This window comes from Typha angustifolia, chromosome 11, assembly GCF_048772165.1.
Source record: "Typha angustifolia cultivar Huaian chromosome 11, ASM4877216v1, whole genome shotgun sequence".
Classification (NCBI taxonomy): domain Eukaryota; kingdom Viridiplantae; phylum Streptophyta; class Magnoliopsida; order Poales; family Typhaceae; genus Typha; species Typha angustifolia.
Genome location: NC_133249.1, coordinates 13,433,284 through 13,457,719, shown reverse-complemented (window position 1 = coordinate 13,457,719; position 24,436 = coordinate 13,433,284). Strand labels below are relative to the sequence as shown.

General features: G+C 36.6%; 5 protein-coding genes across 7 annotated transcripts; 3 read left to right on the top strand and 2 right to left on the bottom strand.

Annotated features, from left to right (window-relative positions):
• LOC140770689 (uncharacterized) lies at nt 1–2,159 on the bottom strand. The gene is made up of 2 exons (XM_073111940.1): nt 1,534–2,159; nt 1–481 (listed from the first exon to the last, which is right to left on the bottom strand). The coding sequence occupies exons 1-2, from the start codon at nt 1,967–1,969 to the stop codon at nt 246–248; spliced, it is 672 nt and encodes a 223-aa protein (XP_072968041.1). The 5' UTR covers nt 1,970–2,159; the 3' UTR covers nt 1–245.
• A 6,082-nt stretch (nt 2,160–8,241) lies between these two features.
• LOC140769978 (uncharacterized) lies at nt 8,242–13,195 on the top strand. Of its 2 annotated transcripts, XR_012105971.1 has the most exons (8): nt 8,242–8,464; nt 8,551–8,625; nt 9,182–9,270; nt 10,173–10,257; nt 10,626–10,707; nt 11,428–11,557; nt 12,649–12,702; nt 12,784–13,195. XR_012105971.1 is itself a non-coding variant. In XM_073110910.1 (7 exons), exons 1-6 carry the CDS (start codon nt 8,294–8,296, stop codon nt 11,514–11,516), a joined length of 591 nt encoding a protein of 196 aa, XP_072967011.1. In that variant the 5' UTR covers nt 8,242–8,293; the 3' UTR covers nt 11,517–11,557; nt 12,784–13,180. The 2 variants fall into 2 exon arrangements, 1 of the variants encoding a protein (XP_072967011.1); XM_073110910.1 differs by lacking the exon at nt 12,649–12,702 and having other exon boundaries at nt 12,784–13,180.
• A 749-nt stretch (nt 13,196–13,944) lies between these two features.
• On the top strand, nt 13,945–16,490 carry LOC140769977 (uncharacterized). Its single transcript, XM_073110909.1, has 2 exons — nt 13,945–14,580; nt 15,887–16,490. Exons 1-2 carry the CDS (start codon nt 14,209–14,211, stop codon nt 16,418–16,420), a joined length of 906 nt encoding a protein of 301 aa, XP_072967010.1. The 5' UTR covers nt 13,945–14,208; the 3' UTR covers nt 16,421–16,490.
• A 244-nt stretch (nt 16,491–16,734) lies between these two features.
• On the top strand, nt 16,735–20,131 carry LOC140769976 (uncharacterized). Its single transcript, XM_073110908.1, has 2 exons — nt 16,735–18,268; nt 19,743–20,131. Exons 1-2 carry the CDS (start codon nt 16,867–16,869, stop codon nt 19,775–19,777), a joined length of 1,437 nt encoding a protein of 478 aa, XP_072967009.1. The 5' UTR covers nt 16,735–16,866; the 3' UTR covers nt 19,778–20,131.
• A 719-nt stretch (nt 20,132–20,850) lies between these two features.
• Nucleotides 20,851–24,124, bottom strand: LOC140769933 (uncharacterized). 2 transcript variants are annotated; one of them, XM_073110846.1, is made up of 10 exons: nt 23,856–24,124; nt 23,697–23,756; nt 23,557–23,604; nt 23,259–23,391; nt 23,109–23,185; nt 21,929–22,024; nt 21,784–21,854; nt 21,420–21,510; nt 21,192–21,322; nt 20,851–21,123 (listed from the first exon to the last, which is right to left on the bottom strand). In XM_073110846.1, exons 1-9 carry the CDS (start codon nt 24,087–24,089, stop codon nt 21,206–21,208), a joined length of 927 nt encoding a protein of 308 aa, XP_072966947.1. In that variant the 5' UTR covers nt 24,090–24,124; the 3' UTR covers nt 20,851–21,123; nt 21,192–21,205. The 2 variants fall into 2 exon arrangements, with proteins under 2 accessions (XP_072966947.1, XP_072966946.1); XM_073110845.1 differs by having other exon boundaries at nt 20,851–21,322.
• Nucleotides 24,125–24,436: the final 312 nt, after the last annotated feature.

The following is a 24,436-nucleotide window of genomic DNA, read 5'->3' as shown; positions in this document are numbered from 1 at the left end:
TTCACAAGACTGAGCTTATGTTTGTTTATTCTGGCAACAAAGAGGGTGGGATTAATTCCACTGCATAGTCCAATATAAAAAAGTTCTTGATACAAAGTAGCTACTGCTGCAAATGTTGAGAGATCCCAATTCTATATAACATGAATACTTATCGACATGATCAAGTAGGGACGTAGATATATTAAAATCTTAGTCTTCTTCGATCGGTATACCAATGAATCATAGTCCTTTTTAAGTCTCCACTCTCACGTACGCATGCCTCTTGTCATCAGGCTCCTCTTTAGTCTACATCTCTTCTTTGTGCTGCTAAGAATTCTCAGGCTCTGCTTCAAGATATCTATCTCTCTGTCTTTCTTCGCTCCCTCGTTCTCCATTGCAGCTATCTTCGACCTCTGGGACTCCACCATCTCCTCCTTCGTCTGTAATTCTCGCTGTAACCCTTCGATGACGCCGTCCTCGCCGGCCCAGCAAAATCTCTCCCCTGTAAAAAGAGATTATTATTATTATTTTCACCCAAGTTTGATGTGTTCGTAGGTGTAATTAAACTGGTAGAACCTTGTATATATGCAGGGTTTATTAACTAGAGATGCAATTAAGTGCGTTATTAATTTAATGTGGTCCCTTGGGTGGATCAATGTGCATGTGCCCTCTTGGAGGAAAGGATTGTTTGTATTCGTGATCGCATTATTTCACGTGGAATGTAGACAGAAAGACGTCACATTTGGGCAACAATCTCTTCAGTAGTATCACAGTTTGGTTGTTTCTTTGTTCATCCTTCTGAGGTTTGTTCGTTTGATTGCTCTTTTCTCTCTCCCTCTCTCTCTCTTTCAGCCATGAAAAAGAAAGAGAAAAAGGAAGATAATATAACATACACTATGATTAACATATACAATGTCAAGCTAAACTTTTGTATTTATGTTAGTCGATTTGGCTCCTACTGCTTATGTTTAAAAAGTGAGAAAGAAATCAGAGGCCCCTCTGTTAGAAATTATCTAACGGTATCATTGAGGGCCCTAATATGTGTTAGAAAAAATATTAAAAAATTGATTAACTAATTAAATAGACGAAAAAGTACTATTTACTCTCTCATCCCTTCTCTGTAAGAATTTAAAATTAGATAAGATCGATATAGAGTTTAATACTTGGGACAAATATCATAGAGATCATCAAAAAAAGAAAATGAAAGAATATAGAAGGAAAACAGGGAGTAATTTTGTTCATCTATTAAGCTAGTTAATATTTTTAAGATTATTTCTATAAGAATTTCTATTAAAATATTGATGGAGAGAATTTACTAGCTTAGTGATACATTATGTCTAGGTGGGTGAAAGTGATACAGAGAGGGAGAGATAGTTGGTGGTGTAGTGTAATTAACTTATTTTTTAAACAGATTTAGTCTGTGTTATGTTCTGTTTAGCTTTCAAGAAAGAGGTGGTGTGAATTAGGATTTAAGAGGGGCTTAAACCTTTTCTCCTACCTCTGGAATGCTAAACTTAAGACACTAAGAATGTGATAAGAGGTACATATAATTACCTTGATGAGTTCTCTGGATGAGGTCATCAAGCTCAGTCTTGATGGCGAGATAGAGTTGCTTCCACTTCTCCACCGCCTCCTCCCGCCGCGCCTGCTCCTCCTTCATATGCTCGACGATGAACTCGGCGCCCAAGTGGCACCACTCCCTCTCGTCCCTCCTCGCCGCCGCCTCCTCCTCGAGAAACCTCCCCCTCTCCTCCTCCTCCTCCAACCTCATCCTCAGCCTCGCCGTCTCCTCCCTATGCTTCTTCCTCTCCTTCTTCCACTCCTCCTCCTTGCACGCGTAGATCGCCGCGTGCTGCTCGAACACTTCGATCTCGCACTCCCTCAGCAGCTTCATATCCTTGATCTCTCCTTCCAAGGCCAAGACTCTCGCCCTCAACGCCTTGCTCCTCTTCCGCCGCTTGCTGTAACACTTGCTAATGGTACCACCCATTCTACTACCCAACCTTACCTACCTACTTCTTTACTACCCCTAGCTTTCACTCCTCTCTCTCCTCAGCAACGGGAGTGACAAGAAAAATGGAGAGTCTTAAGCGTTGGGAGTATGTGGTGGAGGCTTTCAGCTGATCACATAAATGAAGAAGAGCGCAGCAAAGGAATTGGAGAATCTCGTGTGGTGGGGTGGGGGGGCCAAAAAACGCTAAGGCCCAGAGATTAGTACTGCTGTGAGGTGGCTACGTCTCAATAAGTTCGGTGATAAATTTAGGTGACAAAGAGCGTGAAAGGTCGCGTTCAACTCGTCTCCTTGGGATTTTACAACGTAGAGAGGGGCCAGGGGGGGAGATATTGGCAGGGAAGATGTTCCTGGGTCTTTTTTTTTACTGGACATGGAATCGAGTTTATATATTTGGCCACATCCTGCTCGTTGTTTGGTTGGGTTGGGTACTGTCCTGCCCAGTAAATTGCCTACGTACTGGGCCACTACTAGTTATGGATGGTTTGTAACATCTCAAGGAAGGGGTGGTTAATTTGTTTTCTTATTATTTTATTGTAGCTCAGAAGTCTGGAAGCTAAGTAGGTTGGATAATATATGACATGCAACTCTTCTCAGTGTTTCTTTTTCTTCTTATTTCTTTTTTTGCATAAGCTCTTGGGGAATATGAGTCAGTTTTATATAACATTAATGCTTGTCGCTATAGTGGTCCTAGTAAGACTTTGATGAGCTATAAAAGTGATGTGATGAAAGAAAAAAAAATAGAATAAACATCACGCCTAAGCACTTTATGAACATTCCACAAACACAGTAGACGTGATATCATTGTGTACGATTTGATGGATGCTAGGTAATCGATTGATTTAAAAGCTAGGTTATTAGCTCTTAGGTAATAAATTAACTATGTATATTATGACTTTTAAGATGCCTTCTCCTGTGTGGAATATAGTACATGGACAGATAATAGATAATAAGATGATTTAATATCCTATTTTAACAACGTTTGTATTTTTTTTATATGCTTGAGCTTTCCATAAGTTACTGCCTCTTATTAGAAAAATTATGAGCCTATTACAGACTAAATTTATATTATTATAGTCTATTTTTTAATAGATTTTTACATAATTATAGCTGAAAACTTTCACAATATCATAATGACTCACTATATTTTTTAAAATATCATAATTGCTACAGAAATCATTATATTCTTTCAAAAAAATTATTCTACTAATTAAATCTAATTAATCATGATTAAAACTGAATTATATTTTTAAAAAAGAAACTTCGTCCTTGTATCAATTATTTTAACTGGTATAAAAGTTATCTAATATTTTATCAAACATCAAATTACAATAAAAAAATTATCTGAGATAAAGATCGTTAATAAATATTTTAAATGCTTATTCTAAGCAAGAAGGATATATTAGTCATTTACAATGATTTGTTAAAAGATTTTAATAGTAAATCTGAAGAATATAATATTAATTATGATAATTTTAAAAATTTCAGTTGGCAATTATATATAATTTTTTTTAAATATATATATATTATAAAAGGATCTTAAACTGACATTGGAATAGAGGAACGATGAATCGCATCTAATCCAGGAATAACTAATCTTTCACAGCCAATCTATCCATCCTCCACAAGCAACTCCATGCAACCAAGCAGCCTTATACGCCCCAAAGGACAATTTGCAGTGCCTTTTGAGCGATAAATCCTTATCCCGGGAATAACGTATTCCCCGATAAATCCCACTTTTCTGACACTATTTAATGCTCTCTCCAAAGGATAAACTCCTTTCAGTCACTCAACTCCCCCACTGTTCCTGGTGCCAAGAATAAATTATTCCTCTTCTCCTTCCTTCTCCTTTCAGTCACTCATCTCCCCCACTATTCCTGGTGCCAAGAATAAATTATTCCTCTTCCTCTTCCTCTTCCTCTTCCTCTTAACGAGTTGTCTTGCTCTCTGACAAGAAACCGTTTGGTTCTTGTAATTAATCTCCTCCCCTTTGGATTCCTGCAACGAAAGAGACCCTTGCTTGCCTCTTACTATTGTTTAAGGGGACAGTAAATGGGATGTGGAACCTCACAAGGTACAAGTGATGATTGCCAGTAGGATTTTGCCACTATCCAGGAATAGACCAACAAGCCTGGATAAAACCTAAAATGCCTCATTTGCTATGAGATTAGAATAATTTACCTCTAAATTTGTACCTCTAATCTAGAGTTGGTATGATATTTCATAATATTTGTTTTTGATGTGACATAAAGTTAGGTAAAGTACAAATTGCTTGAAGTATTTTTTTTTAATTTCATATATAAATTTGAATTAAAGTATTTTTATTTCTTATTTGTATACAACTAGATAAGTGGTAGGAGAAAGGAGATAGATAAAAAAAAAAATTAATTAGAAAAATTGTACAAGAAATTCTAATTTGTGAGAAATAATTTAAAAAATAACTTTAGTCAAATTAAAATCAAATTAGAATTTATAAAATAATTTAAATAGTATTTCTAATCTATGAATAATTTGATCAAACTATAGTTTATCTCCCTGTTATTTGGTTTAAGTTCAACCTATCGATTTATTTTAAATTTAAGCATTTATTCTTTTATTATAGTATAACTATAAGATTTTTTATTTAAAAATGTATTGGTTCCAATATTTTTAGCTATAAGAAAGGTTGCTAAATAACCAAAATATTCATACTATGATTACATCATATCATATTTCTATACAGATAATTAAATCTCTCCACATCCCTCTTACCGACTGAATTAGGGTTTTAACTTCGTATGGACCATATAAAGGTTATAGTACACAAGAGTAAGTTATTTAGATTAAAATACAAGAGTAATTTGTAATCTATCCTTTTCTCTTTTGTATGTTTGAATTTCATGTATAATTATTGTGTAATTTTTTTTAGAAAGGTGAGAACATAATAATATCTCATTAAATAAGGATGCTATCAAAATTTGAATTATATATCTTCATGCAATCAATATGTAACTCTTAAACTCTTCGGCAATTACCGATGAATAAATCACGGATAAAATAAAGAGAGGAATAATTCACGAATAACACACCCTTATGCACCAATTATTATCAATACTAGAAATTGGAGATACATACAATATTAGTGCATTATCTAACAAGTCACACTAATGACCAATTTATCTCGAATTTGAACATATATATAGTTCACATTTGACCTACTCCAAGCCTAATCAAGCATAGCTTGCAATAGCTTTAATGTGTACATATTAATTGCCCATTTGTCCCCCTATCCCTATTTAGCAATGTGGCATAAAGAGGTTAAATGGGCATATCGACCATTAAACTAAAGAGAGAGAAGAATTATAGCTGGATGGCAGAGTTCTATTCCGCAGGGAAGTTGATAAATTATGAGGAGAATTTAAGATGACTCTGAGAATTAGGTGGGGATATGAATGCTCTGGATGTGTGAATTTCAACGTGCTGAATGATTAGCGAGATATTTTGTCACAAGAACCACTTCTTGGAGTGTTTTTAAACTACTCGTAGAACAATAATACTATTTAAATTATTTCTAAAATTATTATCTACGTACTAATAAGATGTAATCTAGTTATTTTTTTTACATAAAATTCATTGTAAAAAATAATTAATAAATTGCTCTTTTGAAAAGCTATTTTTTTTAATAGATTAGTCACCATGATTATAAAAAGTTCGATTAGAGTCGGAGACTAAGATAGACATGAGATCAAAAGGAAAGCCTCCATACCATGTAAAGTCATATACTAAAGTTCTATCCACATTATTAAGCTAATCAATAGAATTAGCCTCATGATAGATATGATTAACTATATAATTATAATAATTACTAGTTAAGTTAATAATGTCATCCACCTACCAAGGAGCTGGGAAGATTCCTTTGATAATGTTGATTAGCAGGAGTCTGATTCCATGCAATTACCCTTAAGATATAGTAGTGCCTCCCTCGTTCCAGCAACTTTTGCCATTAGCACTGAGTTATATCTCTTGCATCTTTCCCCTGCAAAGATAGGGCGACAGTTAGTCCGGTGGATCACGAATCCTAGCCATGAGCTCTGTCCGATCCACAAAAGTTACTTCATAGTATATTTTTACACCACTGCAAAGAGATTTTTTTTAATGATATCTCGCACCGACAAAATAGATAAATTCATAAAATTATGCAGCATTAAATTTAGAGGACCTATTGCATTTTTTAGGATTTCAATAATATTTTACCGACATATTTTATAATGATAAACTGTGATTTTAATTTTCAATTTGAAATAGCTTTGCAGAAAATATTTTATTCGCAGAATGGCATGTTAGCGTACTAATAATTGAATTTTCACGTGTCAACAAACCTCATAAAAATTATAACAGTTTTGCAAAACAATACTATGCTTTGATAAATTATCACTATAGTAATACTATGATAAAAAAATAATAATAATAAACTCCCACTTATTATTCATATATATATATTTTGGATTAAAAGTAAAGCTGTAACGGCAGCTATAAATTAATTAAACCACTATAGAGAAATTCTTTGTGGCGTTAAAAGGAAGGATACATACAATCACAACGAAAGCAAAGATTGCTGATCTCTTGGTAATCCAATTAACTACTCTATTACAGATATAAAAGACACAAAATAAAAAATAAAAATAAAAATTTACATCGAAAAATAATATCATGAATCACCTAGAGGGTTGATCGGCATTATTGACCGCATCCAACGTTGCTAGAGTCACCTTCAGAAATGACTTCTTCTCCGTAGATTTGATGTGACAATAAAGATCTTGTGTTCTGTGCTGTTCTCAAGATTAATTGAATATGAATTCAAATAAGATTTCATTATCCAATCTAATCTTTCTTTTTTTAATTTTTTAATTATTTTAATTTTTTAATTATTTTAATTTTTTTTTAATCTAATCTAATCTCGAATCATTACATCATCATTACACGAGTTCGGTTCCTGGAGAAGTTGTACCTTTTCTTTTAACTTTAATCGACTAATTCAAGTTAAATGAGTTAAAATATGATATAACATATCCATCCATCTTGGTTTGATAATAGAGTTTTATGAGTTAAACCCTTTAATGATCCAACTCTAACTACTCAATTATGTTAATTTTAGCCCATAAAAAATATTCTATCTCTGTGTGGAATCTTCACACTAAGTTAAAATGGCTAACATAAATTATCACTATAAGTCTATAACTCAATAATAATTGGATTGACTGTATCAACTTGTAGCCGAGATTATGAGTTTATATCGGAATTAATAATTAATAAATTTTTCATTGCAACTATAGAAGTTTGAACTTATTTCTTAGGAGGTTAATTTAGTTGTACAATCTATATATTAAAGAGAGCTAACTCTTTGTCTAATTTATAGCCTAAGATTTAGTTAATTAGAAAAAAAATAATTATAACGCCCTATTCATTATTTTTCTATTAATATACTATCTATGTTGATTTTATAATATAATCCTGTCTTTTTCCCAATGATTTTTATATTACATTCTAAGTTAATTAAATCCAATTATTTTTAAATGAAAAGTATCAACTAAGCAATATATTATTAGTATATTGAAGTTTTTTTTTAATAAGTAAATTACTATTGGTCGGATAAGGTAGAATAATTAGAATGTCAAGTCAAGGTTAGAAATTTTCTAAAAAAATTTAGTAATATCATAATTATCTCTAAAATCTTTCTTCTTAGAATTGCCTTTATGATTACTTTTTAGTAGAATATTCTTAATAAATTATTATTAATGTTAATAAATAGATATGAATACCTAAAATTCCTTTTTAAGTTTAGACTAATATTGATCAACAAATTTTTATGGCACATAAAATAAGATATTTCATTGTGCTATGGTATAAGGTATAATATCGGATAGCCATTAAACTATTTTTAATAAATTATGCAAGGATAAAATAGTCTTTTTAGATCTAAATTATGTTTTAATCATGATTAGCTAGATTTATCTAATATTTTTAAAAAATCATACTAATTATGGGGGTAATTGAAAATTTCCAATAAAAATCCAGAGAAAAATGATCACCTTTTTAGGGTTGCATGGCCCAATACAATGGATATATAGCCCACTCAATTAACACATTAACGGATTAGTAATGGGCCGGATATTAGGAATTCGTCCGAGGCCCAAAACCCGTTTTGAAAGTATCACGTGCATGGCAGGTGTCCGAGTTTTACATACCCCTCCTTGTACCTCTCTTCTCTTCGAGTGACAAGAGGTTTCTAATCGACAAAAGAAAGAAAGGAAGAGACCGAGAGGTATGGCTATCGACGGCGAAAAGGATACGGTCACCCCCGGTGAGCTCCTGGGCGACTCCACCGATCTCGTCGCGGGAAGAGGAGCGTACCTCGCCCCGAACGGGCGATCTATACGCGCGTCTCTCACTGGCAAACCAAGATTTATCCCTCCTCCTGTCGACTCTTCCGACCTGGTTCTCTCTCCTCTCCGTCGAGTTGGGCTTAGGGTTAGGGTTGGGGTCGTATTTTAATCTCTCTTCTTGCTTCGCTTTCTTTGCAGAGGCGAACGGTGGAAGTCGTCGGACTTAAGGCTCACGGCGCCGTCCCGCAGCCGGGATCCGTCGTCATCGGTCGAGTACGCCTTCGTCTTCTCCGGATCCTATTTCTTCCTTTGTTCATGCTAGTTTGACTAGAGTAGAAAAAAAATTGAAGCCTTTGATGGTGTAGTGATGCAAGTCGCTTTTGCGACAACTAGACGAGAAACTTATTGCATTAGTTAAAACTCTGTCCTTTTCTATTGGATATATTTTTTGATTTTCTGAAATGCCGTTTGAAGAGCTGATAGGTAGTGTTGGGTTGTTAGAACTACCACTGTAATTTTAATTATGGTAGTCTTTTGTATGCTGATAAGATAATTTAGGTTTATATGCTTTCCTGAGGGTGGCTTCACAGTAATCCTAACATTGTGCTTCATTTCTCCTCTTCATTGGTATATGTTTATATACCGAAGATATTAAGTGAAGAGGCAGAAGCTTATAAGGTAGTTCTCTCCTGTTCCCCTCCTAATGGACGTTATGAGTGGTGTTTGTCAATCTACATAATCATTATTTTCTTTTTGCTCAAATAGAAGAATTTTGTGCCAAACACATGTTGGCATTCCATAATGTATGGCGTATTATATTCATTGGCAGGTAACTAAAGTCATGGCTAAGTTGGCTTCAGTTGATATAATGTGCGTTGAATCCAAGGCTGTGAGGGAAAAATTCACTGGCACAATAAGGTAGGATTTTGTGAAAGTGTATATTTTTGTTTGTAGATTAAGGCATTAATGTTCTGCTTGACCCTAGCTGAGTTTCATCATTTAGTATGACAATAAGGCTGACACAACCTAATGGTTGTTAAGTGACAGAAAACTCTCAAGAAATGGATGGAAGTTCCATAAAACCTTTCCTTCCCATACCTCGCCCTCTGCCTTGTGCATTGTGGCGCTGCTGTTTTTGGAGCCCCAAATTGTGTCATACTTTGTCGAATATTGCACCTCTTCAAAGTTCCAATATGTGCCACATTTGAAGTCATAAATTCTCAGCATGTCATAGCCTTAATATTATTTCTCGTAAGCCCCCAAAAAGAAAACCTATATCTAGTTAATTTGAATGTAGATATTTATAGTTTTTATGGAACTATATTTTCCCGTGTTTTAATGTTCATTACTGTTAATTTCTTTCTTCAGAATTCAGATCTTTTTTCCATGCTTGGTTTCCTTAATCTCCAGTCTAATGATGCTAACATGAATCTTACAATTACTGACCATTCTTTAGTTGATCCTTTTTCCTCCCTGATCAACCTCACCGTTGCTTTTCTAAAGTTTTGCCTTTTCTTTTGATTTATTTCCATGTTTAGTTGAGGATCTTAAAAAGGAAAGTGGTAGAATTTTGATGAGGTTTCTTTGTTTTACTTTCTAATGATGCTAGACTGTAGCCCCAGTTTCTTTCATATCATGCATGGTAGAAATGTAGGTTTTATTTCCCATGTTTCATGACAATAAAAATTGCTTTAGCAATTGGCTGTTAGTTGGTGTCCAAGTGGATTTTGCATAGGTTTCTCTGTGCCATAAATGTTGCTTGACTACAAATGTTACAAAGTTAATCTTCATTAACGGATTGACTTTTTAAATTTTCACAGGCAACAAGATGTGCGTGCAACTGAAATAGATAAAGTGGATATGTACCAATCTTTTCGTCCTGGTGACATTGTTAGAGCTTTAGTGGTATGCTGAAAAAATAGTTTTACGTTACCCTTTCTATGTTCTTCTTTCCTTCTTTTTCTGCAAGGTATTGTAATTTTGGGTTGATTACTTTTGCTGGAATCTAGATATAGTTCTAGGTCATATGCATCTACATTAAATCTGTGTGAACTTTCTATCTCTCGTCTCTCCCCCTCTCTCTCTCTCTCTGTCTATATCTATTAGCATATTTACATCCTCCTTATTCTCGAAGGATGAGGGGCAAAGGTATTGATAGTATCCATATGCTCATTCATTTTTCTTTAATAGCTTAAGATGTGTAAAACATTTCATCTGTGATCTCAAAGTATGATCAAGAGGATAATGCTTTCAAATCTTATTTCTGTGTGAAGCTCTCACTTGGTGATGCAAGGGCGTATTATCTTTCTACTGCAAAAAATGAACTGGGAGTAGTCTCTGCTCAAAGTATTGTAGGTACAATATCGATATCTCTTAAGCCTTAAATTAATGAGTTCTTTTTTATTCTTTAGTTGCAAATTGTGATTTCCCATTATTGCATTATGTGATCTAATTTTCCTTAATGACATGCAGAATTTTTTTTTTCAGTTAGCAAGATTGCTGCATCATATGAATGTTTAGTTTCACTTCTATGCTTACACCAAGGATTTTTCTCATCTCATTGTTTGATTCACTCTCCTTATAAACTCCTCTCTCTCCTCTCTCTTTGAGTGTGCTTTATGTTGTCACATATATGGTATGGTCTTTGACAATAAAAGTAGCTAGCATGATTGATTACCTCTTGATTTTTGTCTATCTTGTAACGTTATTAGGCTTGACCCTAGATTGGGTTGAGGGAGAAGAGAGAAGGAGAAGAGAAGAGTTTGGGAGAAAAATGTTTTGTATTTTGCATATAATGAAAAAGAGAGCAAAGCCCTATTTATACAAGGCCATGATAAAATAAGATAAATGAATAATATATATATCTAATAACTCTAATATACCTATTTAACATGTTTTTATCTTGGCAATTTTGTTCTTCACAATATAGTTTAAAAAATATATAGTGACCTTGAGTCCATAACAAACTGATTGAGTGATTGTGTTATTGTTGTCACATATTTAAATCATTAGCAGAACATTAAGGCGTGTATGTACAAGGTGATGATGCAACAAGTTTTTCACTTTGTTTTTCAGGTGGTACAATGGTTCCTATTAGTTGGACAGAGATGCAGTGCCCATTGACCGGCCAGGTTGAACTCAGAAAAGTTGCAAAAGTGGAGTAGATGCAATATCTCCATGCGGACAAAGAAAATGGCGAAAAATGGTATGTGAGGGGCTTCTTAGACTTCAGTTTACTTTTTAATTTGTTTATGATGTGCATCTCATGAGATTTATTTTGTTAAGAAAAATTTCTGCAAACCAAAGTTCATTGTAACTCAGACTTGAATGGGTTCTTTTCTATGGAAGCCTCAGTGAATCGATCCAAATCATGTTTAATTTTGTGGGATGTAGTGTTTTTTCCAATGTAATGACAGGAGAGAATTATTCAGGAAAATTCAGTTGTTCAAAAGGAGCAAGATTCATTACTTCGACTGATTATACTTTTCTAATTTTGTGGTATGAACTATGAATTACTTTTGATTGTTGTAGAATAAACAGATATATGCTATCATGGATGCATTAACAATCCTGGTCTCGGTTAGAGTTTTTGATCTGCATTCTTACCATTCGTATTCAAGATGGTCCAAGTGAGATAGTTACTCAGGTGACATACCTCCATCTTTTCTGGAGAATTTAATGTTGAAGATGATCTTCACAAACTTCTTGTCTACGATTGCCTGCTTAACCGTGGACATATAACAATTTAATTCCTATTCTTACTGTCTGCATACACAATGGACAGCCTAATTATATTCCGTATTAAGCTTAACTGCCTGCAAGGTTAACTACATGGACATGTCTTATCAACCATATAACTTATGCATTTATTATGGGATATTGTGTTCGAGTCATGGTATCAGTTTCATTAGTGCATGTTAAATCTGACTGCTCAGGCTTTTGTTAATTTTCCAGCCACCATCACTGTGTCTAACAATTAGTTGATACTGTTTCCTCTGGTTCTGAGATAATGATTAATTGAAGGCCCTTCATATATATGATACCAAGCATATTTTGATGTCATTAAAATGTTCTGAAGTATCTCATACCTCTTCGAAACTAAAGGAGCCTATCATAGATTCTATTAAGAAGTCCCATAGTATCACATTTAACCATACATGTATGACTATGCAGTGGATATATGCTAAATTTTATACTTCTGACTTTTGAGTGGCATTTCTTATAGACACTCAAAAGGTTTTTAGAGGGAAATATGCTACATTTATTGAATTCCATAACTTATGAACACCTGGTCAGGCTTTTGTTCTTGTGGTGATCGTTCTGCCGAGATGAATTATCTGATATAACTAGGTGTTTTCACAACTCAGTTTATCTTTGTTCCATAGGCTTGCAGGTCACATAGCTGAGCTCTTTCTTATTTTTCCCTTGCAGGCATGCTTCGAAAATTAAAGCTATAATATGCTGGTGATTCGCCGATGCTACTGAAGATAAGCGTCACTTGGTGCTTGGACTTCACAAATTATTGTACCTGGCGGAAGCCTTTTGATGGCAGATTGAAGGTTTTTTCTGTAAGCATCATGAGACTAGTTTTGCTGGAAGGACCAAATTTAACACGGTCAGATTGATGCCTTAAGGATCTATAGTTTTGTTAGGCGTTAATTTTTGTGACTTTGGAGTGTTTTGATTAACTTGGCGATCATTGTAGATGCTGGATGGTTTGCTAGATGTTTGATTGAAATGATTTTGGGAAAAAAGTCAGCTGATTGACGTGTTGTTGTGAGTTGATTGAATCTAAAATAAGGAAGGTGGTTGGTTTCGATAGAAGTAAGAAAACTCACTCTCTAAACTTCTTTTGTCGTTCTCAGGAAAACTCACACTAAATGGCCTTTTTATCGTTCTTTTGAATAATAGAGGAACAATTTCGAAAGTTAAAGAGTGTTGAAACATTATTTCCTTTTGTTAAAACTAAAAATATTAGATCTTTGTACGTATCTTTTAAAAGTTTTTTTTTAAATTTTTTTTATAGATTACACTCTATATTTTACTTATATTATAATTTACACTCTGTTTTTTTTTTGAGAATTTTATTATTTGACTTCTCTTTTTTTCTTATAATTTTTATTTGATACTCTGAGTTAATTTGGACGATACTAACAAAACAATATTACATCATAATATATAAAATAATCTATAAATATATAAATTATCTCTATATTTTTTATCCTCTTTTTCTTTCATTTTTCTCCCTTTAATAATTATTTAATAAATTTGTCGGGAACTAGCTATATGATTATTGAATGGAGGTAGGGAAGAGGATTTAAAGTGAGGTAGAGGAAGAGGACTAAAAGCTCATCTTCTCTTGTTAACTTTTGGTTGAAGAAGAAATGATAAGCAGAGGAAGAAGAAAGGATAAGAATAAGGAAAAATAATGGCATCAGTGAGCGATTGTGGAAGAAGATGGTTAGGAAAGATGAAAAAAATATATAGGGGTATTTTAGTAATTTAAGTATTATTAGAATATTAAATAAGAATTATGAAAAAATAAGGAGTTAGATTATAAAATTCTTAAATACGGGGATAAAATAAATATAGGGTGCGATTTATAAAATTCTTTTTTATTATTATCTTCTTAATGACCATATATTTAAGTATTTTCAGAGATATTCAGCTAAATATTATTTTTATTTTTTAAATGGTATACATATAAAATAAAGAAGTTTAAAACGATATCCAACTATAATGCACCAAAAAAGAAGAAAAGAAATAACCAAAAACATTATCAGGACTAAAATACAAAATCTAATGCTCTCGCCACGCTTCATCTCTCCCACTCTCTCTCTCTCTCTCTGAAATGCTATGATTACTTCCAATCTCCTTTCCTTTTCACCTACATCTCTTCCTCCTCCTCCTCCCTCCCTTCGGAACCCTGACCCTATTCCTCGACCCAGCCTACCATCCTCACCGCAGCCTACTCGGACTCGCGGCTTCCTCTGCCACAGCCGGCGCACCGGCCGTCCTCCTTGGGACTCGAACGTCGAGTCTATCCGGCCCGGTTGGTTCCGACGCCAAAGTTCCGAAGCGGAAGACGAGGTCAAAGATTACCCCCGAAAAGAGAAGAGGACATGGTGGTCCGACGACTCCTCCGACGGTCTCGATGACGAATTCGAATTCGACCCATTCGATGACGATTCATTTGATAAGCCATGGGAAAAGATTTGGATCTTTAAGGTGCGAGCTTGTCTCTGTTTATATGTTTATCTTTTATTACATATTGTTTTTGGATTAGTTTATGGATTATGCAAGCAAAGTGTTCGATGGAAAGTTAGAGTGAGAAGTTATTAAGGTACTGTATTTTTACTGCTGCGTGAGAGGATTGGTGTGATTTAGCAAAGTAGATTGTAGTTCTAAGTGAGATGAAAGATAGTAGCGGATAGCAAGCGAGCCCCCTTCACTAAGTGATTTGCATGAGGAGCACGCCTACCGTCAATAAGCTAAAGCTTTGAATTGGGGATGGGAGTAGAAGTTTGTAAAGAATGTTTCTGAGCAAGATCATCTAATCACATAAAGTATCTCACAATATTAGAAAATTTGCGCTGTCTCAGCAGAAAAATATCATATTCATGATATATGCGACAAGTGGTAGTCTATTGATTTGGCAAAGTTAATGAGCAAGCGGTAGCAATCTTTGAGGAATTGTAAGAGCTTTTTTCAATTGGAAATTAGAAAATAAAGGGTTTGTGGTGTTGAGACAAATACGTAGCTTTCTCTGCTAGTTTTGCTAGAGCGAAGTTAGCAGATCAGAAGGATGTTCGAACGAGGAGTAATCCTTGAATTGTCATTGTAGCTTAGGTCTCAGAAGTTATAACTTGTTCCTGCAAACTATCTGCGTCTTGGCCACACTCTTTGCATATGATTTTTCACATCTTTTCTTTGCTTCTCTTTAGATGTAAAATTTATTGCATGTAATTCCAGTGCGCGCGATATGAACAACATGTTAAGATTTCTGCAGACCTCTAACTCTTACTAATAAAACTAGTCCCAGTACTATAACTCACTGATCTGTTTTAGCTATACAAGGAACTGAAAAGCAATTGGGTTTCCTAAGAACCATATGAAAGGATATGGCCTAACTATCTCCTATGTGTACAAATGATTCTTGTATAATACATAATAAACATGCTAGATGCTTCTTCACTGTATGAATAATTTAAGCACATTTATTGGGAAGGTAAGAAATCATAAGGGCCATTGCATTACGTAACCAAGCCTACTACTATAATGAGCACCTTTGTTCTTGCTGGTGTAGTAATCTCTGATCTACTTCTAGCAAAAAAGAACATTTTTGTTTTTGTTCCCCTCAGACTGAAGATGTAATATGCAGTGAAACATGTTATAGATCGTATCATTTTAGTCCTTTCCTTTCCCCCTCCTGCAAATACACTACTGTGAAAATATGCATCATTTGATAGATCAGCTCTAGTGGTACGCATCAATGCTATTCTGATTTCGTTATAATTGTATGGCATTGTGGCAGGTGTTCAGGTCGTATGGCTATTTGCTACCAGCCATTATTGCTTCAATGCTTCTTGCAACAGGTCCAAAAGCTTTCCTTATGGCCCTAGCATTTCCTCTTGGACAATCAGCAATCTCTCTTGCATTTAACAAGGTATGGGGAAAGGCACGTGAAGGGCCAAGAGCCAGGCCTAAGACCAAGAAGAATCCATTTGCAAGGTCTACAAGTGACTTCAAGAAGCAACGGCAAGAAGAAAGCGGCAGTGTCAACAATGGAAAGTCGGGCTATCAGACATGGGTATCTGCAGATACTGGTGTTGCTGATAAGGGGGCTGTGCCGCGCAGACCCAGTTTCGGAGGATGGGATGAACTAGATAGGCAAAAGGGACCCATAAAAGGTTCTCAGAGAAGGCAAGCACCTAAAGTAAATGACTCAACTCCAGTAGAGCCAGTGAAGAAGTTGTCAAAGAGGGGAAAATATAGAGATGCACCACTATTTTGGAGGCTTTTGATTGCAGTTTTCCCATTCCTGGGTTCTTGGACTAGAATACTATAACAGCTATGAAGTGATAAGCAGCATTTGTACTAGACCAAAAAAAAAAAATAATAATAACTCAATTACTTCATGGGTGGGTCTAACACTTGTGGTGATAGATAAACATAGTAGATGAATGAACAGACTGATATGTAAAAGAAGTATCTTTCCAAAGAAAATTTGCCAGAACCCATCTTTGTACAAGTATGTCAGTCTATAATTTTGAGTAATGAGGAGATCTAAGAACATATATATAACAGGTAACTATGTTTTGACAATGTATATTGCTGAAAAAAAAAGGATAACAATGTATATTGTGTTCGAATTAACTAGGAATATTATTTATTCTTTCGTTTATGTATGTCTCAGTGGCCAGCTATTTATAGTGTCTATTATGGTTTACTCGACAGTTGAAAACTTACCCCGTAGTCGTCTTCCTCTTCAATTCCAAAACCCTGATTCCCTCCATGGAGTCCTCTGACCTTTCCTCCTCCTCCACGTTTTCCCTCTCCGCCCACCCAAACCCTAACCCTAGGAAACCAGCTCCGAAGCGCTTCGTCCGCTCCCAGATCCCCCCTTCCATCCTCTCCGACCCAGCCCTTAACGCCGCCATCTCCCTCCTCCCCTCCAACTATGACTTCGAGATACACAAGACGATCCACCGCCTCCGCTCCTCGTCTGCCCGCCGCGTCGCCCTCCAACTCCCTGAAGGCCTCCTCATGTACTCCCTTCCCATCGCCGACATCCTCCGTAAATTCTCCGACCCCAGCGCGGACTTCCTCGTCCTCGCCGACCCCACATACGGTGCCTGCTGCCTCGCCGACTCCTCCGCCGCTGCCCTCTCCGCCGACCTCCTCGTTCACTACGGCCACAGCTGCCTCGTCCCCGTCACCTCCTCTCTCCTCCCCGTCCTCTACGTCTTTGTCGACATTCGAGTCGACGCCGATCGCCTCGTTAATGCCATCCGAGCCGCCTTCCCGGACCCTTCCACCGCCCCCCGCCTCGCTTTGGCTGGCACTATTCAGTTTGTCTCCGCCGTCCACGCCGCCGCCTCTGTTCTCCGGTTACATGGGTATAAAGACGTTTTAATCCCCCAGGCCAAGCCGCTCTCCGCCGGCGAGGTTCTCGGATGCACGGCACCGACAATTCCCAAGTCCGAGGGCGTTGAGACCGTCGTGTTTGTCGCCGATGGCAGGTTTCACCTCGAGGCATTTATGATTGCGAACCCTAGCGTGAGGGCATTACGGTATGATCCGTTTCTTGGAGTGCTTGTTTTGGAGGGGTATGACCATAAGGGGATGAAGCGGGCGAGGAAAGATGCGATCTTGGCAGCAAGGAAGGCGACCAATTGGGGGGTTATTCTTGGGACTCTCGGAAGGCAGGGGAGTACTAAAGTTTTGGATAGAGTGGTGGAGCATATGGAGGAGAAGGGCATGGATTACACTGTGGTGCTGATGTCGGAGATATCACCAGCTAGGATGGAGTTGTTTGGGGGCTCAGTGGATGCATGGGTGCAGATTGCCTGCCCACGATTATCGATTGATTGGGGCGAGGGATTCAAGAAGCCCATGTTGACTACATTTGAATTTGATATTGCATTAGGATATATTCCCAGTTGGTGGGATAAGGGAAGGCCGGCGGAATCAGTGAAGAGGAGTTCGATTTGTGAATGTGGTGCAGAAAAGGATGAGAAGTCTTGCTTGGATTTGGCTGGTTGTCGAAGTGGGTCATGCAGTCGGAATTGTGATAATGGTGATGCAGAGGCCAACTATCCGATGGATTACTATGCTCAGGATGGAGGGGACTGGAACAGTTCTTATATGAAAAAGAAATCCTCTGCCGGTGAGAGAAAGGGTCGAAATAGATTTGGTAAGCTATGAATCTCTTAGAATTAAACTTTGTTCTTGGATGGAAGGTTGACTTCAAGTCCTCATGTTTTTATGCAACCTAAATCTGATACTCTGCTTGAAGTTAATTTTGAGCCGAAAAACAATGATCAATTTTAGCTGACTTAGTATCCATATGAGTTTGGAACAGTAGGATTTATGCAATTGTAAGCCAAAGATATTTTCTCCTACTTAAGTCTCTTAAGATGCAGGGCATGTTCCTCTGATACTCATCCTTGAATGCATCATCCTGTTTCTTGCTTTTAATATTACTTTTTCTTTCATTTTGGATTGTTTAATGACGAGATACTAGCATTGAGTCTTGCAATGCTTTAGAAGGAACTTCATTTAAGCACTAGCAAATCTATAGCCTCAAAACATTCATGGAATATGTGATCCTTTCAATTGTCATAGTGAATATTGTCATGTTGCCAAGTCCTTCATAATAGTATATAACATGCATTTGTTGGTAAACACTAAACCTTACAAGATATTTCACCAATTTTTCCTGTCGTAGTGTTTTCACAAAACTGAACAATGCCTTTTTTTTTCTTCTTTTTAATCCTTTGCAACAACATTTGACAATCCTCCACTTTGGTAGTTCTTTTCCAGCTAAATATCTATATGTATGGGTTTTTTCACCACTGTTTGATGCACAGCTAACCAGTCACTTAAATTTGTTGTTGTGGAGGTTGTTGCACTTATAGAGAGTGAAACATAAGGAGACAAATTAGTGATGATGATGCCTCCCTAGTTAGAATAGTTTCCATGGAATTCAACGATGTAAAACAATATAACCTTGCTCGATCATTTCGACAATCTTGACTAGCACAGTCCCATGTAAATGGTATCCTCATTCAAAGAGAATTGTTTGAGATCCGCATTGGTGGAAAGTTGGTAATGTTGGGACATTGCGTTAACATTTCTTTTGTTAACATCTTTAACTTTATCTGTTTACTTATAATGAAGTCATATGTTGAAACCTTTCGTTTCCCGCATTAGGTGGATATAATACCTTGTTTAAGTGATTTATGGAAGGTCATTGTAAACTGGCTATGGTGTTTTCAGAAGTTGAAAGGTCGTCATCTTTGTCCTCTTTTCCACATGTGATTGCATATAACTAGTGTTTCCGGCAACTGGGTGAGCTGCTTGTGAGGGTCTGTAGCTTGTGGTCTGGTAGATACTATTGTAGTCCCATTTACTTGCATATAGCAAAACCAATGCAGTTTTCTCCTCAGTGATATATTGTTGTATTTTCTTGTTTTCTGATAGTTTTGTAATGTTGTACCTATAATTGAGGTAGCTTGTTTTGCTCTTTGGAGACTGGCTTTTTGGACTATATGCTCAAAGTTACCTTGAAGAAAATATTACATGATAATGATGTTTTTCCTGCCTCAGCTTGAAGTTCTTTTAGTTTTGCAATTAGCTAGTTCTGATTTTTAGTAAAACATGATCAGGAGGAGGAAGCGTTCAAGTTGAAGCACAGCCATGAAGGTCAACTGGGAATCAAATTTTTTGGGTGGCCTCAAACTATATCTATTATGATGGACGCAGTCTCACTGGATGAACAGAAGGATGCCACAGATTCTGGTTATTAGTTTTTAATGCTGCAACTTATGATGGAGGGAAGAAAAGCAGAATATGCGTTCCTTTCGATTGCAGATGTTTGATTTATTGGCCTCATGGCTGACTCCAGAAATTCAGAATGCAACTCAAAACAAATTAATCCCGAGACAAGAGATGATGCCTTGTATACTTCTCTTCTGGATTATGTCCAGGTTTTGATGATCTTATGTGTAATCTTTATTTATTTTGAAATCTTCAATAAAATTTTTATTTTTGAACTAATGGTGCTTGAAAAGCTTTATTACTAATGGCAGCCACAATTTCTATTAATGTGCTTGAGCACGCTTATACTGTTATATTATGGGTTAACTACACTAAAAGGCCCGATTCTCCCTAAATCCTTCTCCCCTCTCACTCTCTTTCAAGAAAAAGGAAATGAAAGATTAAAAGAAATTACTTATAGATGTAATGGGCTAATGCATCGTAATCGGCCAACTTACCTGATAATGTTGTTTAGGCCGAACCATATTAAGCTTTTGTAGGGGAAAGACTAAATCAGAGATGAAGAGAAGCCTTGTATAAGACCTATACATCTTTTTGGGTCTTTGGATGCTGCCTTCACCCCATCCCCTCCACCTGTGTCAGATAAAATCAAGTAAATTTTGTACTTACAGGTTAATCATATGTATGGTGTGGATAGAGTATAGAACATATCATTTACAAAATGTTCTTCCTGAAAATTGTAGATAGAAGCTTCTTGATTCTCTTCTGATTAAAATGTAGCAGTTGCTAATCAGTTCGCCATGAACTCACTTTTGGTTGCAAGAACAGCAAAATATTAACTCAAAAGCAAACTGAAGCTTCTGAACTCATGATTGATAACTAATATGCATACACCGAATAAGCAAAGAATAAAGCTGCATGTAGAACAACAATAATATGCAATTGAAGAAAAGAATGCGGAGAAAAAGAGAAAATTAAACTGAAACAACACTAATGTGCAGCCAAAACAAGTAGAATATTACTCCATGATATCATACATCAGTCTATCTTAATATGTCTCATTATGAGTAAAACCCAGTTAACCTTCTTATACAAAGTAACTATGATCCAGGTAACCAGTGCTTCATATGATTTCATGTACATCCGGGTGAACAAGTAAAGTTCAATACCCAAGACCTTCATCCCGGTTGAACAAGGGCAGGTTAGGCAACAGCATAACTACAAGGAATAATAGAGCACGGAGCAGAAAACCAGCGTGGCAAGCCACCCCTGGTGGACCATGGTTAACCTCATTAGTAAAGCGCCAAAGCTCGGCATAGTTGAAGGTAATTGCATACCTCTGACAATGCAGTTATTTAGACTTGCTTTCAGAGCTCAATTGCCGTCCTAAAATCAATAGTCCTACCGAGGTAAATGCAGACAAGATGGCAGATGAATAACAAATAGCAAGAAGAGCTCCCCTTAGTGACTGGATCGGAAGCAGGCACCAAAATAAGTCAGCAGAAGGAACAGTCTGTATTCACTTAAAAAGGAAAAGGAGAATCTTCAAATTCTTTTAAGTGTACCTTGGCTAGTGGCAAAGCATTGTCATTTGCGTACATCAACGAGCTTTCTGGTATGCTTTGGACCCCTTGACTTAGTTCCCAGGAGAGAATCCTAGTTTCAAAATTAAGAGATAACATTTTAAGACGATCTTCGAAGAAAACAAAATCATGGTGGTTTTCTCATACAGGAATGCTGCAAAGTAATCAGCAGACTCATTAATAGTTGTGTGACCAGACTAGATTCTCATCAGGTAGGAGAAACTAATAGTGGCTGGTTAAACATACGGAACTAAATTCTTTATCTGCATAAGTGTGGATCCAGACCACTCAAGCGATTGGATGAGAAGACAATATTTGCAAAAAATTGCTGCAAGAATGAACTTACCCAAAAATTAATCCAACTGCAGCACCAATATTAGCTTTCTCCGGGGTCAACTCAAATTCTAAGTCGCCAAACTGAAAAAATAATGGAAGAATCATCCGCTTCTGTTCATTTCAAAATGGTAAAAGATAAGTAGACAAGAAGTTACCTTCATCATCCTGCTTTCCTTTTTTGGCTCTTCATCAGTTTTAACCACTGGACTTCTGGATAGAAGCTTCCCAATCTTAATCATTGCTTTAGCAATCTACAGAAATTCATTATTTAAATTCTCCAGGACGTACATATACATACTATTATCCTAGATTCAGGTTAGTCATAATGTTAGCTCGATAATTCAGCTGCCACAGATCTGGTCCTCGACGCTTGATGTCATCACATAGAGTAAACTAGTCACAGAGTGTATCAATTCTCAAATCTTGTTAAATCAACAGGGAAACTTACTGTCAGCAAAGTATGCCCTCATAATTTTACATACATTAAACAGCTTTATACAATAATCTTCAAATGGATGATATGCTAAAATGGATTAGGATGGATTGATAACAGGTTTACTGCTATTCTACATATGGTTCTTTAAATCCTTTACAATCAGAAGGTTGTGAAGAAAATGAGATGGACAAAAAGGGTAGAGAATGTATAAGAGAAAAATATAGCAGATAGCACTTGAGGTGGAAGATACCTCCAGAACCACTGAGAAAACAGAGAGGCTAGCAACAACAGATAGTAAGAAAAGAAGCAAGCTGGTGCTACACACAGAGCCAGTGGTAACACACTGCATGTTTCGACCTAACATCTCCTCTGAAACTAAGCAATACCTAGTGTACTAAAAGATGGACATAAGATGGTTGTGAAACCTAGGATATCCCATCAAGAGCCATTACCTTAATCAAATCTTCCTTTCAACATCATCAAATCAAAATATTTAGCTAAACTTCCCTAGCAATTAATGAAGTTTTAGGTTAAGAATGGAAATCAGTGTATTTCAGACTACACTGATGGATCCTCTTTTCACAGAAATATAGTAGTCCAACAACAACAGATAGGAGAAGCAAAGAAGCAATTGGCTCAGTCAGGTCAATCTCCACAGAAAACGAAATATGGCACTGAACAAATGCCCCATCCTATCCAATAACCTAGTTTTCCTAATTCACACCTTACTTGTTGTGACAAAGATCAAGTCACTTTAGCACAACTGGCTTACAGCCACAACTCAATAACACCACAGTGTCAACTAGCTTTCCCTTTCCCCCTTTGAACAAACTGAGCTTTGTTAGTCCTACATGGCTAGGTTTAAATAGTAGAACTAGAAGTCCAAGATTTAGCTTTACCCTTTGCGTCTCTCCTTGACCATATTGTCCCATGGCCTCGAATCTTCTTCCGGCAGATACCAAGCGTTTGCCAAGTGCTACACTAAGCAAACAAGAACAGATGAAATAAGATAACATCAAAGATGGATAGATTTTGCAAGCTATCAATACCTGATTTTACGTTGCCGGTCAAGGAGCCCTCTATTGATGGGAGCTGACTTGCAATGCTATTTGAAGTGGAAGTGTCAGCTAGTTCCCATGCACGCGAAAGATTTAAAAGCATTTCACCCACTTCTCGACCACACTAAAACAATACGTGCACAGAAATTAAATCTCCAACAGCTCTCAATTCGTAAGTTAGTGTGACACTCAAATCAATATCAAGTCTTCATGTACTACTCTATTCCATTCAACAAAAACACAAACCCTAATCCTAGCGTCTATCCAGACAAAATGTTGAATTACTAACCTCATCCAGCACTGGTCCGTTTGAAAGATCAAATGATGCGTCATTGAGCTTTTTCGCAGTTCGTAAGGAAGAAATCAATAAGAATCCATGAATCGAACAATTGAACAACAAATTAGAATTGATCATACAAGGGCACTTACATCGAGCCGGAGATCACCGGGGAGCCGAGAGAGGTAATCCGACGGAAGCTTCAAGCAATCCTGGGAGCAGCGAGATGCATGAAACCTTACCCCATAAATCGAGAGAGAGAGAGAGAGAGAGAGAGAGAGAGAGAGAGAGAGAGAGAGAGAGAGGCTTACGGCGAGCTCTTGGAGGAGGGGAAGGACGGGCTCCTCGCCGAGGGACTTGGAAGATTCCGATTCCGTGAGCGCGAAGGAGACAACGAGGGTTCGAGATCTCGAGCGGAGGTTATAGATCGAGGACTCCGTTGGGAGGAGGAAGGAAGAAGTGATGGGATGGGGATTTCGACGAAAGAAAGGGGCGAGACAGGGAAGAGGAGCGGGAAGAGCTGGAGAGAGGAGGAGAGACGCCATTCGAATCGGTTCGCGACGAGACAGAGCAGTGACGCTTATTTCTGGGCCTTAAGTAGAGATATGCGGGCCCAGTGTCTATCACCACAGCCGCTGTTTCATTTTTTTCCCAAAATGAAAATTTATATTACTTTTATTATTATTAACATTCTACTGCATTAATATTCTAGAAATTATTATACTTAAATCTTCTAAATTATTCCCCATTTTCACATAAATCCTTTAGTTTGATTCGCTCGTAAAAGATACTTATGAATTAAAAAAAAAAATTTAATATATTTTACAACTAAATATATACTTTATTCCCAAACCTCATAGAAAGTAAATCATCAGTAATAAAATAAAATAAA

What these genes read in the sequence shown, in the direction of transcription:
- LOC140769977 (XM_073110909.1), top strand. Translation starts at nt 14,209, where the DNA reads ATGATTACTTCCAATCTCCTTTCCTTTTCACCTACATCTCTTCCTCCT. An exon ending in AAAAGATTTGGATCTTTAAG is followed by an intron (nt 14,581 to 15,886) that starts GTGCGAGCTTGT and finishes GCATTGTGGCAG; the next exon opens with GTGTTCAGGTCGTATGGCTA.
- LOC140769978 (XM_073110910.1), top strand. Translation starts at nt 8,294, where the DNA reads ATGGCTATCGACGGCGAAAAGGATACGGTCACCCCCGGTGAGCTCCTG. An exon ending in CTGTCGACTCTTCCGACCTG is followed by an intron (nt 8,465 to 8,550) that starts GTTCTCTCTCCT and finishes CTTTCTTTGCAG; the next exon opens with AGGCGAACGGTGGAAGTCGT. An exon ending in ACATTGTTAGAGCTTTAGTG is followed by an intron (nt 10,258 to 10,625) that starts GTATGCTGAAAA and finishes TTCTGTGTGAAG; the next exon opens with CTCTCACTTGGTGATGCAAG.
- LOC140769933 (XM_073110845.1), bottom strand. Translation starts at nt 24,089, where the DNA reads ATGGCGTCTCTCCTCCTCTCTCCAGCTCTTCCCGCTCCTCTTCCCTGT. An exon ending in CCCTCCTCCAAGAGCTCGCC is followed by an intron (nt 23,757 to 23,855) that starts GTAAGCCTCTCT and finishes CGCTGCTCCCAG; the next exon opens with GATTGCTTGAAGCTTCCGTC. An exon ending in ACGGACCAGTGCTGGATGAG is followed by an intron (nt 23,392 to 23,556) that starts GTTAGTAATTCA and finishes GTATTGTTTTAG; the next exon opens with TGTGGTCGAGAAGTGGGTGA.
- LOC140769976 (XM_073110908.1), top strand. Translation starts at nt 16,867, where the DNA reads ATGGAGTCCTCTGACCTTTCCTCCTCCTCCACGTTTTCCCTCTCCGCC. An exon ending in AAAGGGTCGAAATAGATTTG is followed by an intron (nt 18,269 to 19,742) that starts GTAAGCTATGAA and finishes AAACATGATCAG; the next exon opens with GAGGAGGAAGCGTTCAAGTT.
- LOC140770689 (XM_073111940.1), bottom strand. Translation starts at nt 1,969, where the DNA reads ATGGGTGGTACCATTAGCAAGTGTTACAGCAAGCGGCGGAAGAGGAGC. An exon ending in CATCCAGAGAACTCATCAAG is followed by an intron (nt 482 to 1,533) that starts GTAATTATATGT and finishes CTCTTTTTACAG; the next exon opens with GGGAGAGATTTTGCTGGGCC.